Source organism: Callionymus lyra, chromosome 2 (assembly GCF_982586985.1).
Source record: "Callionymus lyra chromosome 2, fCalLyr1.hap1.1, whole genome shotgun sequence".
Classification (NCBI taxonomy): domain Eukaryota; kingdom Metazoa; phylum Chordata; class Actinopteri; order Syngnathiformes; family Callionymidae; genus Callionymus; species Callionymus lyra.
In genome coordinates, this window is record NC_141819.1 from 525,366 (window position 1) to 542,413 (window position 17,048).

The window sequence follows — 17,048 nt, forward strand, 5'->3', positions numbered from 1 at the left end:
GACGTTGTAATGACAACATTCCATCACTCCTGCAGTTACAATACAACAACATGATGACGTTGTAATGACAACTTTCCATCACTCCTGCACTCACAACACAACAATATGATGACGTTGTAATGACAACATTCCATCACTCCTCGTTCACAACACAACAATATGGTGACGTTGTAATGACAACATTCCATCACTCCTGTAGTTACAACACAACAGTATGGTGACGTTGTAATGACAACATTCCATCACTCCTCGTTCACAACACAACAATATGATGACGTTGTAATGACAACATTCCATCACTCCTGTAGTCACAACACAACAATATGATGACGTTGTAATGACAACATTCCATCACTCCTCGTTCACAACACAACAATATGATGACGTTGTAATGACAACATTCCATCACTCCTGTAGTCACAACACAACAGTATGGTGACGTTGTAATGACAACATTCCATCACTCCTCGTTCACAACACAACAATATGGTGACGTTGTAATGACAACATTCCATCACTCCTCTTTCACAACACAACAATATGGTGACGTTGTAATGACAACATTCCATCACTCCTCGTTCATAACACAACAATATGGTGACGTTGTAATGACAACATTCCATCACTCCTCGTTCATAACACAACAATATGGTGACGTTGTAATGACAACATTCCATCACTCCTCTTTCATAACACAACAATATGGTGACGTTGTAATGACAACATTCCATCACTCCTCGTTCATAACACAACAATATGGTGACGTTGTAATGACAACATTCCATCACTCCTCGTTCACAACACAACAATATGGTGACGTTGTAATGACAACATTCCATCACTCCTCGTTCACAACACAACAATATGATGATGTTGTAATGACAACATTCCATCACTCCTGTAGTCACAACACAACAGTATGATGATGTTGTAATGACAACATTCCATCACTCCTGCAGTTACAATACAACAACATGATGACGTTGTAATGACAACATTCCATCACTCCTGCAGTTACAACACAACAGTATGATGACGTTGTAATGACAACATTCCATCACTCCTGCAGTTACAACACAACAACATGATGACGTTGTAATGACAACATTCCATCACTCCTGCAGTTACAATACAACAACATGATGATGTTGTAATGACAACATTCCATCACTCCTGCAGTTACAATACAACAACATGATGACGTTGTAATGACAACATTCCATCACTCCTGCAGTTACAATACAACAACATGATGACGTTGTAATGACAACATTCCATCACTCCTGCAGTTACAACACAACAGTATGATGACGTTGTAATGACAACATTCCATCACTCCTGCAGTTACAATACAACAACATGATGACGTTGTAATGACAACATTCCATCACTCCTGCAGTTACAATACAACAACATGATGACGTTGTAATGACAACATTCCATCACTCCTGCAGTTACAACACAACAGTATGATGACGTTGTAATGACAACATTCCATCACTCCTGCAGTTACAACACAACAGTATGATGACGTTGTAATGACAACATTCCATCACTCCTGCAGTTACAACACAACAGTATGATGACGTTGTAATGACAACATTCCATCACTCCTGCAGTTACAACACAACAGTATGATGACGTTGTAATGACAACATTCCATCACTCCTGCAGTCACAACACAACAACATGATGACGTTGTAATGACAACATTCCATCACTCCTGCAGTTACAACACAACAACATGATGATGTTGTAATGACAACATTCCATCACTCCTGCAGTTACAACACAACAACATGATGATGTTGTAATGACAACATTCCATCACTCCTGCAGTTACAATACAACAACATGATGACGTTGTAATGACAACATTCCATCACTCCTGCACTAACAACACAACATCTGTCCATTTTTAAAAACATTATCAAATGATTCAAAAATATCATTAGAAACAAAAACAGTATTTTGTATGAATTCATCTCGATGTAAAAACAGTTGAAAAACAAATAAAATCGTATCATAATATTAACAATAGAAATAAAAACAAACCGTCACAGTCGCTGAAGTGAAGCTTGTTTTCCTGCTCGACGTCTTGTTTGAAGGGAAGCCTGGAGAGAATCATACTAGTTAGTTCAACCATTGTTAGTGTAACCATTGTTAGTTCAACCATTGTTAGTGTAACCATTGTTAGTTTAACCATTGTTAGTTTAATCATTGTTAGTTTAATCATTGTTAGTTTAACCATTGTTAGTGTAACCATTGTTAGTTCAACCATTGTTAGTGTAACCATTGTTAGTTCAACCATTGTTAGTGTAACCATTGTTAGTTTAACCATTGTTAGTTTAATCATTGTTAGTTTAATCATTGTTAGTTTAACCATTGTTAGTGTAACCATTGTTAGTTCAACCATTGTTAGTGTAACCATTGTTAGTTTAATCATTGTTAGTTTAATCATTGTTAGTGTAACCATTGTTAGTTTAATCATTGTTAGTTTAACCATTGGTAGTGTAACCATTGTTAGTTTAATCATTGTTAGTTTAACCATTGTTAGTGTAACCATTGTTAGTTTAATCATTGTTAGTTTAACCATTGTTAGTTTAATCATTGTTAGTGTAACCATTGTTAGTGTAACCATTGTTAGTTTAACCATTGTTAGTTTAATCATTGTTAGTTTAATCATTGTTAGTTTAATCATTGTTAGTGTAACCATTGTTAGTTTAATCATTGTTAGTTTAACCATTGGTAGTGTAACCATTGTTAGTTTAATCATTGTTAGTTTAACCATTGTTAGTGTAACCATTGTTAGTTTAATCATTGTTAGTTTAACCATTGTTAGTGTAACCATTGTTAGTTTAACCATTGTTAGTTCAACCATTGTTAGTTTAATCATTGTTAGATTAACCATTGTTAGTGTAACCATTGTTAGTTTAATCATTGTTAGTTTAACCATTGGTAGTGTAACCATTGTTAGTTTAATCATTGTTAGTGTAACCATTGTTAGTTTAACCATTGTTAGTTCAACCATTGTTAGTTTAATCATTGTTAGTGTAACCATTGTTAGTTTAATCATTGTTAGTTTAATCATTGTTAGTTTAACCATTGTTAGTGTAACCATTGTTAGTTTAATCATTGTTAGTTTAACCATTGTTAGTTTAATCATTGTTAGTTTAACCATTGTTAGTTTAATCATTGTTAGTGTAACCATTGTTAGTGTAACCATTGTTAGTTTAACCATTGTTAGTTCAACCATTGTTAGTTTAATCATTGTTAGTTTAACCATTGTTAGTGTAACCATTGTTAGTTTAATCATTGTTAGTGTAACCATTGTTAGTTTAACCATTGTTAGTTCAACCATTGTTAGTTTAATCATTGTTAGTGTAACCATTGTTAGTTTAACCATTGTTAGTTTAATCATTGTTAGTTTAACCATTGTTAGTTTAATCATTGTTAGTTTAACCATTGTTAGTTTAACCATTGTTAGTTCAACCATTGTTAGTTTAATCATTGTTAGTTTAACCATTGTTAGTTCAACCATTGTTAGTTTAATCATTGTTAGTTTAACCATTGTTAGTGTAACCATTGTTAGTTTAACCATTGTTAGTTTAACCATTGTTAGTTCAACCATTGTTAGTTTAATCATTGTTAGTTTAACCATTGTTAGTTCAACCATTGTTAGTTTAATCATTGTTAGTTTAACCATTGTTAGTGTAACCATTGTTAGTTTAATCATTGTTAGTGTAACCATTGTTAGTTTAATCATTGTTAGTTTAACCATTGTTAGTGTAACCATTGTTAGTTTAACCATTGTTAGTTCAACCATTGTTAGTTTAATCATTGTTAGTTTAACCATTGTTAGTGTAACCATTGTTAGTTTAATCATTGTTAGTGTAACCATTGTTAGTTTAATCATTGTTAGTTTAATCATTGTTAGTTTAATCATTGTTAGTTTAATCATTGTTAGTTTAATCATTGTTAGTTTAACCATTGTTAGTGTAACCATTGTTAGTTTAATCATTGTTAGTGTAACCATTGTTAGTGTAACCATTGTTAGTTTAATCATTGTTAGTTTAACCATTGGTAGTGTAACCATTGTTAGTTTAATCATTGTTAGTTTAACCATTGTTAGTGTAACCATTGTTAGTTTAACCATTGTTAGTTTAATCATTGTTAGTTTAACCATTGTTAGTGTAACCATTGTTAGTTTAATCATTGTTAGTGTAACCATTGTTAGTGTAACCATTGTTAGTTTAATCATTGTTAGTTTAATCATTGTTAGTTTAACCATTGTTAGTGTAACCATTGTTAGTTTAACCATTGTTAGTGTAACCATTGTTAGTTTAACCATTGTTAGTTTAATCATTGTTAGTTTAACCATTGTTAGTGTAACCATTGTTAGTTTAATCATTGTTAGTGTAACCATTGTTAGTGTAACCATTGTTAGTTTAACCATTGTTAGTGTAACCATTGTTAGTTTAACCATTGTTAGTGTAACCATTGTTAGTTTAACCATTGTTAGTTTAATCATTGTTAGTTTAACCATTGTTAGTGTAACCATTGTTAGTTTAATCATTGTTAGTGTAACCATTGTTAGTGTAACCATTGTTAGTTTAATCATTGTTAGTTTAATCATTGTTAGTTTAACCATTGTTAGTTTAATCATTGTTAGTTTAATCATTGTTAGTTTAACCATTGTTAGTTCAACCATTGTTAGTTTAACCATTGTTAGTTCAACCATTGTTAGTTTAATCATTGTTAGTGTAACCATTGTTAGTGTAACCATTGTTAGTTTAACCATTGTTAGTGTAACCATTGTTAGTTTAACCATTGTTAGTGTAACCATTGTTAGTTTAACCATTGTTAGTTTAATCATTGTTAGTTTAACCATTGTTAGTGTAACCATTGTTAGTTTAATCATTGTTAGTGTAACCATTGTTAGTGTAACCATTGTTAGTTTAATCATTGTTAGTTTAATCATTGTTAGTTTAACCATTGTTAGTGTAACCATTGTTAGTTTAATCATTGTTAGTGTAACCATTGTTAGTGTAACCATTGTTAGTTTAATCATTGTTAGTTTAACCATTGGTAGTGTAACCATTGTTAGTTTAATCATTGTTAGTTTAATCATTGTTAGTTTAACCATTGTTAGTTCAACCATTGTTAGTTTAATCATTGTTAGTGTAACCATTGTTAGTTTAATCATTGTTAGTTTAATCATTGTTAGTTTAACCATTGTTAGTGTAACCATTGTTAGTTTAATCATTGTTAGTTTAACCATTGTTAGTGTAACCATTGTTAGTTTAACCATTGTTAGTTCAACCATTGTTAGTTTAATCATTGTTAGTTTAACCATTGTTAGTGTAACCATTGTTAGTTTAATCATTGTTAGTGTAACCATTGTTAGTTTAATCATTGTTAGTTTAATCATTGTTAGTTTAATCATTGTTAGTTTAATCATTGTTAGTTTAATCATTGTTAGTTTAACCATTGTTAGTTTAATCATTGTTAGTTTAATCATTGTTAGTTTAATCATTGTTAGTTTAACCATTGTTAGTTTAATCATTGTTAGTTTAATCATTGTTAGTTTAACCATTGTTAGTGTAACCATTGTTAGTTTAACCATTGTTAGTGTAACCATTGTTAGTTTAATCATTGTTAGTTTAACCATTGGTAGTGTAACCATTGTTAGTGTAACCATTGGTAGTGTAACCATTGTTAGTTTAACCATTGTTAGTGTAACCATTGTTAGTTTAATCATTGTTAGTTTAACCATTGTTAGTGTAACCATTGTTAGTTTAACCATTGTTAGTTCAACCATTGTTAGTTTAATCATTGTTAGTTTAATCATTGTTAGTTTAATCATTGTTAGTGTAACCATTGTTAGTGTAACCATTGTTAGTTTAATCATTGTTAGTTTAATCATTGTTAGTTTAATCATTGTTAGTTTAACCATTGTTAGTTTAACCATTGTTAGTGTAACCATTGTTAGTTTAACCATTGTTAGTTCAACCATTGTTAGTTTAATCATTGTTAGATTAACCATTGTTAGTGTAACCATTGTTAGTTTAATCATTGTTAGTTTAACCATTGGTAGTGTAACCATTGTTAGTTTAATCATTGTTAGTTTAACCATTGTTAGTGTAACCATTGTTAGTTTAACCATTGTTAGTTCAACCATTGTTAGTTTAATCATTGTTAGTGTAACCATTGTTAGTTTAATCATTGTTAGTTTAATCATTGTTAGTTTAACCATTGTTAGTGTAACCATTGTTAGTTTAATCATTGTTAGTTTAACCATTGGTAGTGTAACCATTGTTAGTTTAATCATTGTTAGTTTAACCATTGTTAGTGTAACCATTGTTAGTTTAACCATTGTTAGTTCAACCATTGTTAGTTTAATCATTGTTAGTTTAACCATTGTTAGTGTAACCATTGTTAGTTTAATCATTGTTAGTGTAACCATTGTTAGTTTAATCATTGTTAGTTTAATCATTGTTAGTTTAATCATTGTTAGTTTAATCATTGTTAGTTTAATCATTGTTAGTTTAACCATTGTTAGTGTAACCATTGTTAGTTTAATCATTGTTAGTGTAACCATTGTTAGTTTAATCATTGTTAGTGTAACCATTGTTAGTTTAATCATTGTTAGTGTAACCATTGTTAGTTTAACCATTGTTAGTGTAACCATTGTTAGTTTAATCATTGTTAGTGTAACCATTGTTAGTTTAATCATTGCTAGTGTAACCATTGTTAGTTTAATCATTGTTAGTTTAATCATTGTTAGTTTAATCATTGTTAGTTTAACCATTGTTAGTGTAACCATTGTTAGTTTAACCATTGTTAGTTCAACCATTGTTAGTGTAACCATTGTTAGTTTAACCATTGTTAGTTTAATCATTGTTAGTGTAACCATTGTTAGTGTAACCATTGTTAGTTTAATCATTGTTAGTGTAACCATTGTTAGTTCAACCATTGTTAGTGTAACCATTGTTAGTTTAACCATTGTTAGTGTAACCATTGTTAGTGTAACCATTGTTAGTTTAATCATTGTTAGTTTAACCATTGTTAGTTCAACCATTGTTAGTGTAACCATTGTTAGTTTAACCATTGTTAGTTTAATCATTGTTAGTGTAACCATTGTTAGTGTAACCATTGTTAGTTTAATCATTGTTAGTGTAACCATTGTTAGTTCAACCATTGTTAGTGTAACCATTGTTAGTTCAACCATTGTTAGTGTAACCATTGTTAGTGTAACCATTGTTAGTTTAATCATTGTTAGTGTAACCATTGTTAGTGTAACCATTGTTAGTTCAACCATTGTTAGTGTAACCATTGTTAGTTTAACCATTGTTAGTTTAATCATTGTTAGTGTAACCATTGTTAGTGTAACCATTGTTAGTTTAATCATTGTTAGTGTAACCATTGTTAGTGTAACCATTGTTAGTTTAATCATTGTTAGTTTAATCATTGTTAGTTTAATCATTGTTAGTTTAATCATTGTTAGTTTAATCATTGTTAGTATAATCATTGTTAGTTCAACCATTGTTAGTTTAATCATTGTTAGTTTAATCATTGTTAGTGTAACCATTGTTAGTTTAATCATTGTTAGTTTAATCATTGTTAGTTTAACCATTGTTAGTTCAACCATTGTTAGTTTAAACATTGTTAGTTTAATCATTGTTAGTTTAATCATTGTTAGTTTAATCATTGTTAGTTTAATCATTGTTAGTTCAACCATTGTTAGTTTAATCGTTGTTAGTTTAATCATTGTTAGTTTAATCATTGTTAGTTTAATCATTGTTAGTTTAACCATTGTTTGTTCAACCATTGTTAGTTTAAACATTGTTAGTTTAATCATTGTTAGTTTAATCATTGTTAGTTTAATCATTGTTAGTTTAATCATTGTTAGTTTAATCATTGTTAGTTTAATCATTGTTAGTTTAACCATTGTTAGTTCAACCATTGTTAGTTTAACCATTGTTAGTTTAAACATTGTTAGTTTAATCATTGTTAGTTTAATCATTGTTAGTTTAATCATTGTTAGTTTAATCATTGTTAGTTTAATCATTGTTAGTTCAACCATTGTTAGTTTAATCATTGTTAGTTTAATCATTGTTAGTTTAATCATTGTTAGTTTAATCATTGTTAGTTTAATCATTGTTAGTTTAATCATTGTTAGTTTAATCATTGTTAGTTCAACCATTGTTAGTTTAACCATTGTTAGTTTAATCATTGTTAGTTTAATCATTGTTAGTTCAACCATTGTTAGTTTAACCATTGTTAGTTTAAACATTGTTAGTTTAATCATTGTTAGTTTAATCATTGTTAGTTTAATCATTGTTAGTTTAATCATTGTTAGTTCAACCATTGTTAGTTTAACCATTGTTAGTTTAATCATTGTTAGTTTAATCATTGTTAGTTTAATCATTGTTAGTTTAATCATTGTTAGTTTAAATATTGTTAGTTTAAATATTGTCAGTTTAATCATTGTTAGTTTAATCATTGTTAGTTTAATCATTGTTAGTTTAATCATTGTTAGTTTAAACATTGTTAGTTTAAATATTGTTAGTTTAAATATTGTCAGTTTAATCATTGTTAGTTTAATCATTGTTAGTTTAATCATTGTTAGTTTAATCATTGTTAGTTTAACCATTGTTAGTTTAATCATTGTTAGTTTAATCATTGTTAGTTTAATCATTGTTAGTTTAACCATTGTTAGTTTAATCATTGTTAGTTTAATCATTGTTAGTTTAAATATTGTTAGTTTAATCATTGTTAGTTTAATCATTGTTAGTTTAATCATTGTTAGTTTAATCATTGTTAGTTTAATCATTGTTAGTTTAAATATTGTTAGTTTAATCATTGTTAGTTTAATCATTGTTAGTTTAATCATTGTTAGTTTAAATATTGTTAGTTTAAATATTGTCAGTATTGACTGAATTACTAAAACCAGAAAGACTCTAAGAGTCTCCGTCATGTTTGTTTGTTGCGTCTCACCTGGTTCCAGGTCTGAGGAAGGAGCAGGTGCTGCCTCTGGTCCATCCACAGTACGGATCTCTGGAGGAAACACAACTCCTGCACAAACACAAACACCTGGATTAAACACAAACACCTGGATTAAACACAAACACCTGGATTAAACACAAACACCTGGACTAAACACAAACACCTGGATTAAACACAAACACCTGGACTAAACACAAACACCTGAACTAAACACAAACACCTGAACTAAACACAAACCCCTTAACTAAACACAAACACCTTGATTAAACACAAACACCTGGATTAAACACAAACACATTGACTAAACACAAACACCTGGACTAAACACAAACACCTGGATTAAACACAAACACCTGAACTAAACACAAACACCTGAACTAAACACAAACCCCTTAACTAAACACAAACACCTTGATTAAACACAAACACCTGGATTAAACACAAACACATTGACAAAACACAAACACCTGGACTAAACACAAACACCTGGATTAAACACAAACACCTGGATTAAACACAAACACCTGGATTAAACACAAACACCTGGACTAAACACAAACACCTGGATTAAACACAAACACCTGGACTAAACACAAACACCTGAACTAAACACAAACACCTGAACTAAACACAAACCCCTTAACTAAACACAAACACCTTGATTAAACACAAACACCTGGATTAAACACAAACACATTGACTAAACACAAACACCTGGACTAAACACAAACACCTGGATTAAACACAAACACCTGAACTAAACACAAACACCTGAACTAAACACAAACCCCTTAACTAAACACAAACACCTTGATTAAACACAAACACCTGGATTAAACACAAACACATTGACAAAACACAAACACCTGGACTAAACACAAACACCTGGATTAAACACAAACACCTGGATTAAACACAAACACCTGGACTAAACACAAACACCTGGATTAAACACAAACACCTGGACTAAACACAAACACCTGAACTAAACACAAACACCTGAACTAAACACAAACCCCTTAACTAAACACAAACACCTTGATTAAACACAAACACCTGGATTAAACACAAACACATTGACTAAACACAAACACCTGGACTAAACACAAACACCTGGATTAAACACAAACACCTGAACTAAACACAAACACCTGAACTAAACACAAACCCCTTAACTAAACACAAACACCTTGATTAAACACAAACACCTGGATTAAACACAAACACATTGACAAAACACAAACACCTGGACTAAACACAAACACCTGGATTAAACACAAACACCTGGATTAAACACAAACACCTGGATTAAACACAAACACCTGGACTAAACACAAACACCTGGATTAAACACAAACACCTGGACTAAACACAAACACCTGAACTAAACACAAACACCTGAACTAAACACAAACCCCTTAACTAAACACAAACACCTTGATTAAACACAAACACCTGGATTAAACACAAACACATTGACTAAACACAAACACCTGGACTAAACACAAACACCTGGATTAAACACAAACACCTGAACTAAACACAAACACCTGAACTAAACACAAACCCCTTAACTAAACACAAACACCTTGATTAAACACAAACACCTGGATTAAACACAAACACATTGACAAAACACAAACACCTGGACTAAACACAAACACCTGGATTAAACACAAACACCTGGATTAAACACAAACACCTGGACTAAACACAAACACCTGGATTAAACACAAACACCTGGATTAAACATAAACACCTGGACTAAACACAAACACCTGGACTAAACACAAACACCTGAACTAAACACAAACACCTGGATTAAACATAAACACCTGGACTAAACATAAACACCTGGACTAAACACAAACACCTGGATTAAACACAAACACCTGGATTAAACATAAACACCTGGACTAAACATAAACACCTGGACTAAACACAAACACCTGGATTAAACACAAACACCTTGATTAAACATAAACACCTGGACTTAACACAAACACCTGGATTAAACACAAACACCTGGATTAAACACAAACACATTGACTAAACACAAACACCTGGACTAAACACAAACACCTGGACTAAACACAAACACCTGAACTAAACACAAACACCTGAACTAAACACAAACACCTGAACTAAACACAAACACCTGGACTAAACACAAAGACCTTGATTAAACACAAACACCTGAACTAAACACAAACACCTGGACTTAACACAAACACCTTGATTAAACACAAACACCTGAACTAAACACAAACACCTGGATTAAACACAAACACCTGGATTAAACACAAACACCTGGACTAAACACAAACACCTGAACTAAACACAAACACCTGAACTAAACACAAACACCTGGACTAAACACAAACACCTGAACTAAACACAAACACCTGGTCTAAACACAAACACCTGGATTAAACACAAACACCTGGATTAAACACAAACACCTGGACTAAACACAAACACCTGGATTAAAAACAAACACCTGAACTAAACACAAACACCTGGATTAAACACAAACACCTGGACTAAACACAAACACCTTGACTAAACAGAAACACCTGAACTAAACACAAACACCTTAACTAAACACAAACACCTTGATTAAACACAAACACCTGGACTAAACACAAACACCTGGATTAATCATAAACACCTGGATTAAACACAAACACCTGGACTAAACACAAACACCTGGACTAAACACAAACACCTGGACTAAACACAAACACCTGGACTAAACACAAACACCTGGATTAAACACAAACACCTGGACTAAACACAAACACCTGGACTAAACACAAACGCCTGGATTAAACACAAACACATTGACTAAACACAAACACCTGGACTAAACACAAACACCTGGACTAAACACAAACACCTGAACTAAACACAAACACCTGAACTAAACACAAACACCTGAACTAAACACAAACACCTTGATTAAACACAAACACCTGGATTAAACACAAACACATTGACTAAACACAAACACCTGGACTAAACACAAACACCTGGATTAAACACAAACACCTGAACTAAACACAAACACCTGAACTAAACACAAACCCCTTAACTAAACACAAACACCTTGATTAAACACAAACACCTGGATTAAACACAAACACATTGACAAAACACAAACACCTGGACTAAACACAAACACCTGGATTAAACACAAACACCTGGATTAAACACAAACACCTGGACTAAACACAAACACCTGGACTAAACACAAACACCTGGATTAAACACAAACACATTGACTATACACACACACCTGGACTAAACACAAACACCTGGACTAAACACAAACACCTCGATTAAACACAAACACCTGGATTAAACACAAACACCTGGACTAAACACAAACACCTGGATTAAACACAAACACCTGGATTAAACATAAACACCTGGACTAAACACAAACACCTGGACTAAACACAAACACCTGAACTAAACACAAACACCTGGATTAAACATAAACACCTGGACTAAACATAAACACCTGGACTAAACACAAACACCTGGATTAAACACAAACACCTGGATTAAACATAAACACCTGGACTAAACATAAACACCTGGACTAAACACAAACACCTGGATTAAACACAAACACCTTGATTAAACATAAACACCTGGACTAAACACAAACACCTGGATTAAACACAAACACCTGGATTAAACATAAACACCTGGATTAAACACAAACACATTGACTAAACACAAACACCTGGACTAAACACAAACACCTGGACTAAACACAAACACCTGAACTAAACACAAACACCTGAACTAAACACAAACACCTGAACTAAACACAAACACCTGGACTAAACACAAAGACCTTGATTAAACACAAACACCTGAACTAAACACAAACACCTGGACTTAACACAAACACCTTGATTAAACACAAACACCTGAACTAAACACAAACACCTGGATTAAACACAAACACCTGGATTAAACACAAACACCTGGACTAAACACAAACACCTGAACTAAACACAAACACCTGAACTAAACACAAACACCTGGACTAAACACAAACACCTGAACTAAACACAAACACCTGGTCTAAACACAAACACCTGGATTAAACACAAACACCTGGATTAAACACAAACACCTGGACTAAACACAAACACCTGGATTAAAAACAAACACCTGAACTAAACACAAACACCTGGATTAAACACAAACACCTGGACTAAACACAAACACCTTGACTAAACAGAAACACCTGAACTAAACACAAACACCTTAGTTAAACACAAACACCTTGATTAAACACAAACACCTGGACTAAACACAAACACCTGGATTAATCACAAACACCTGGATTAAACACAAACACCTGGACTAAACACAAACACCTGGACTAAACACAAACACCTGGACTAAACACAAACACCTGGATTAAACACAAACACCTGGACTAAACACAAACACCTGGACTAAACACAAACGCCTGGATTAAACACAAACACATTGACTAAACACAAACACCTGGACTAAACACAAACACCTGGACTAAACACAAACACCTGAACTAAACACAAACACCTGAACTAAACACAAACACCTGGACTTAACACAAACACCTTGATTAAACACAAACACCTGGACTTAACACAAACACCTTGATTAAACACAAACACCTGAACTAAACACAAACACCTGCATTAAACACAAACACCTGGATTAAACACATACACCTGAACTAAACACAAACACCTGAACTAAACACAAACACATTGACTAAACACAAACACCTGGATTAAACACAAACACCTGGATTAAACATAAACACCTGGATTAAACACAAACACATTGACTAAACACAAACACCTGGACTAAACACAAACACCTGGACTAAACACAAACACCTGAACTAAACACAAACACCTGAACTAAACACAAACACCTGAACTAAACACAAACACCTGGACTAAACACAAAGACCTTGATTAAACACAAACACCTGAACTAAACACAAACACCTGGACTTAACACAAACACCTTGATTAAACACAAACACCTGAACTAAACACAAACACCTGGATTAAACACAAACACCTGGATTAAACACAAACACCTGAACTAAACACAAACACCTGGATTAAACACAAACACCGTGACTAAACACAAACACCTGGACTAAACACAAACACCGTGACTAAACACAAACACCTTGATTAAACACAAACACATTGACTAAACACAAACACCTGGATTAAACACAAACACCTGGATTAAACACAAACACCAGGATTAAACACAAACACCTGGATTAAACACAAACACCTGGACTAAACACAAACACCTGGATTAAACACAAACACCTGGACTAAACACAAACACCTGGACTAAACACAAACACCTGGACTAAACACAAACACCTGAACTAAACACAAACACCTGAACTAAACACAAACACCTGAACTAAACACAAACACCTGGACTAAACACAAAGACCTTGATTAAACACAAACACCTGAACTAAACACAAACACCTGGACTTAACACAAACACCTTGATTAAACACAAACACCTGAACTAAACACAAACACCTGGATTAAACACAAACACCTGGATTAAACACAAACACCTGAACTAAACACAAACACCTGGATTAAACACAAACACCGTGACTAAACACAAACACCTGGACTAAACACAAACACCGTGACTAAACACAAACACCTTGATTAAACACAAACACATTGACTAAACACAAACACCTGGATTAAACACAAACACCTGGATTAAACACAAACACCAGGATTAAACACAAACACCTGGATTAAACACAAACACCTGGACTAAACACAAACACCTGGATTAAACACAAACACCTGGATTAAACACAAACACCAGGATTAAACACAAACACCTGGATTAAACACAAACACCTGGATTAAACACAAACACCTGGACTAAACATAAACACCTGGATTAAACACAAACACCTGGATTAAACACAAACACCTGAACTAAACACAAACACCTGGATTAAACACAAACACCGTGACTAAACACAAACACCTGGACTAAACACAAACACCGTGACTAAACACAAACACCTTGATTAAACACAAACACATTGACTAAACACAAACACCTGGATTAAACACAAACACCAGGATTAAACACAAACACCAGGATTAAACACAAACACCTGGATTAAACACAAACACCTGGACTAAACACAAACACCAGGATTAAACACAAACACCTCGATTAAACACAAACACCAGGATTAAACACAAACACCTGGACTAAACACAAACACCTGGATTAAACACAAACACCAGGATTAAACACAAACACCTGGATTAAACACAAACACCTGGATTAAACACAAACACCTGGACTAAACACAAACACCAGGATTAAACACAAACACCTGGATTAAACACAAACACCAGGATTAAACACAAACACCTGGATTAAACACAAACACCTGGACTAAACACAAACACCTGGATTAAACACAAACACCTGGATTAAACACAAACACCTGGAATAAACACAAACACCTTGATTAAACACAAACACCTGGACTAAACACAAACACCTGGATTAAACACAAACACCTGGATTAAACACAAACACCTGGAATAAACACAAACACCTGGATTAAACACAAACACCTGGACTAAACACAAACACCTGGATTAAACACAAACACCTGGATTAAACACAAACACCAGGATTAAACACAAACACCTGGAATAAACACAAACACCTGGATTAAACACAAACACCTGGACTAAACACAAACACCTGGATTAAACACAAACACCTGGATTAAACACAAACACTTGGATTAAACACAAACACCTGGATTAAACACAAACACCTGGACTAAACACAAACACCTGGATTAAACACAAACACCTGGATTAAACACAAACACCTGGACTAAACACAAACACCTGGATTAAACACAAACACCTGGATTAAACACAAACACTTGGATTAAACACAAACACCTGGATTAAACACAAACACCTGGACTAAACACAAACACCTGGATTAAACACAAACACCTGGATTAAACACAAACACCTGGAATAAACACAAACACCTGGATTAAACACAAACACCTGGACTAAACACAAACACCTGGATTAAACACAAACACCTGGATTAAACACAAACACCAGGATTAAACACAAACACCTGGAATAAACACAAACACCTGGATTAAACACAAACACCTGGACTAAACACAAACACCTGGATTAAACACAAACACCTGGATTAAACACAAACACTTGGATTAAACACAAACACCAGGATTAAACACAAACACCTGGACTAAACACAAACACCTGGATTAAACACAAACACCTGGACTAAACACAAACACCTGGATTAAACACAAACACCTGGATTAAACATAAACACCTGGACTAAACATAAACACCTGGACTAAACACAAACACCTGGATTAAACACAAACACCTTGATTAAACATAAACACCTGGACTTAACACAAACACCTGGATTAAACACAAACACCTGGATTAAACACAAACACATTGACTAAACACAAACACCTGGACTAAACACAAACACCTGGACTAAACACAAACACCTGAACTAAACACAAACACCTGAACTAAACACAAACACCTGAACTAAACACAAACACCTGGACTAAACACAAAGACCTTGATTAAACACAAACACCTGAACTAAACACAAACACCTGGACTTAACACAAACACCTTGATTAAACACAAACACCTGAACTAAACACAAACACCTGGATTAAACACAAACACCTGGATTAAACACAAACACCTGGACTAAACACAAACACCTGAACTAAACACAAACACCTGAACTAAACACAAACACCTGGACTAAACACAAACACCTGAACTAAACACAAACACCTGGTCTAAACACAAACACCTGGATTAAACACAAACACCTGGATTAAACACAAACACCTGGACTAAACACAAACACCTGGATTAAAAACAAACACCTGAACTAAA

The 17,048-nt window shown here is 33.1% G+C and overlaps 1 protein-coding gene across 1 annotated transcript in view; it reads right to left on the reverse strand.

Moving 5' to 3' along the window:
- sema6bb (sema domain, transmembrane domain (TM), and cytoplasmic domain, (semaphorin) 6Bb) overlaps positions 1-17,048 on the reverse strand; it is a 135,134-nt gene that overhangs the window by 18,015 nt on the left and 100,071 nt on the right. The window contains exons 16-17 of the mRNA XM_087783170.1: positions 9,001-9,078; positions 2,056-2,114 (exon numbers count right to left, since the gene is read on the reverse strand). Coding sequence (XP_087639296.1) covers positions 2,056-2,114; positions 9,001-9,078 — 137 coding nt within the window. The remainder of the gene's footprint in view (positions 1-2,055; positions 2,115-9,000; positions 9,079-17,048) is intronic.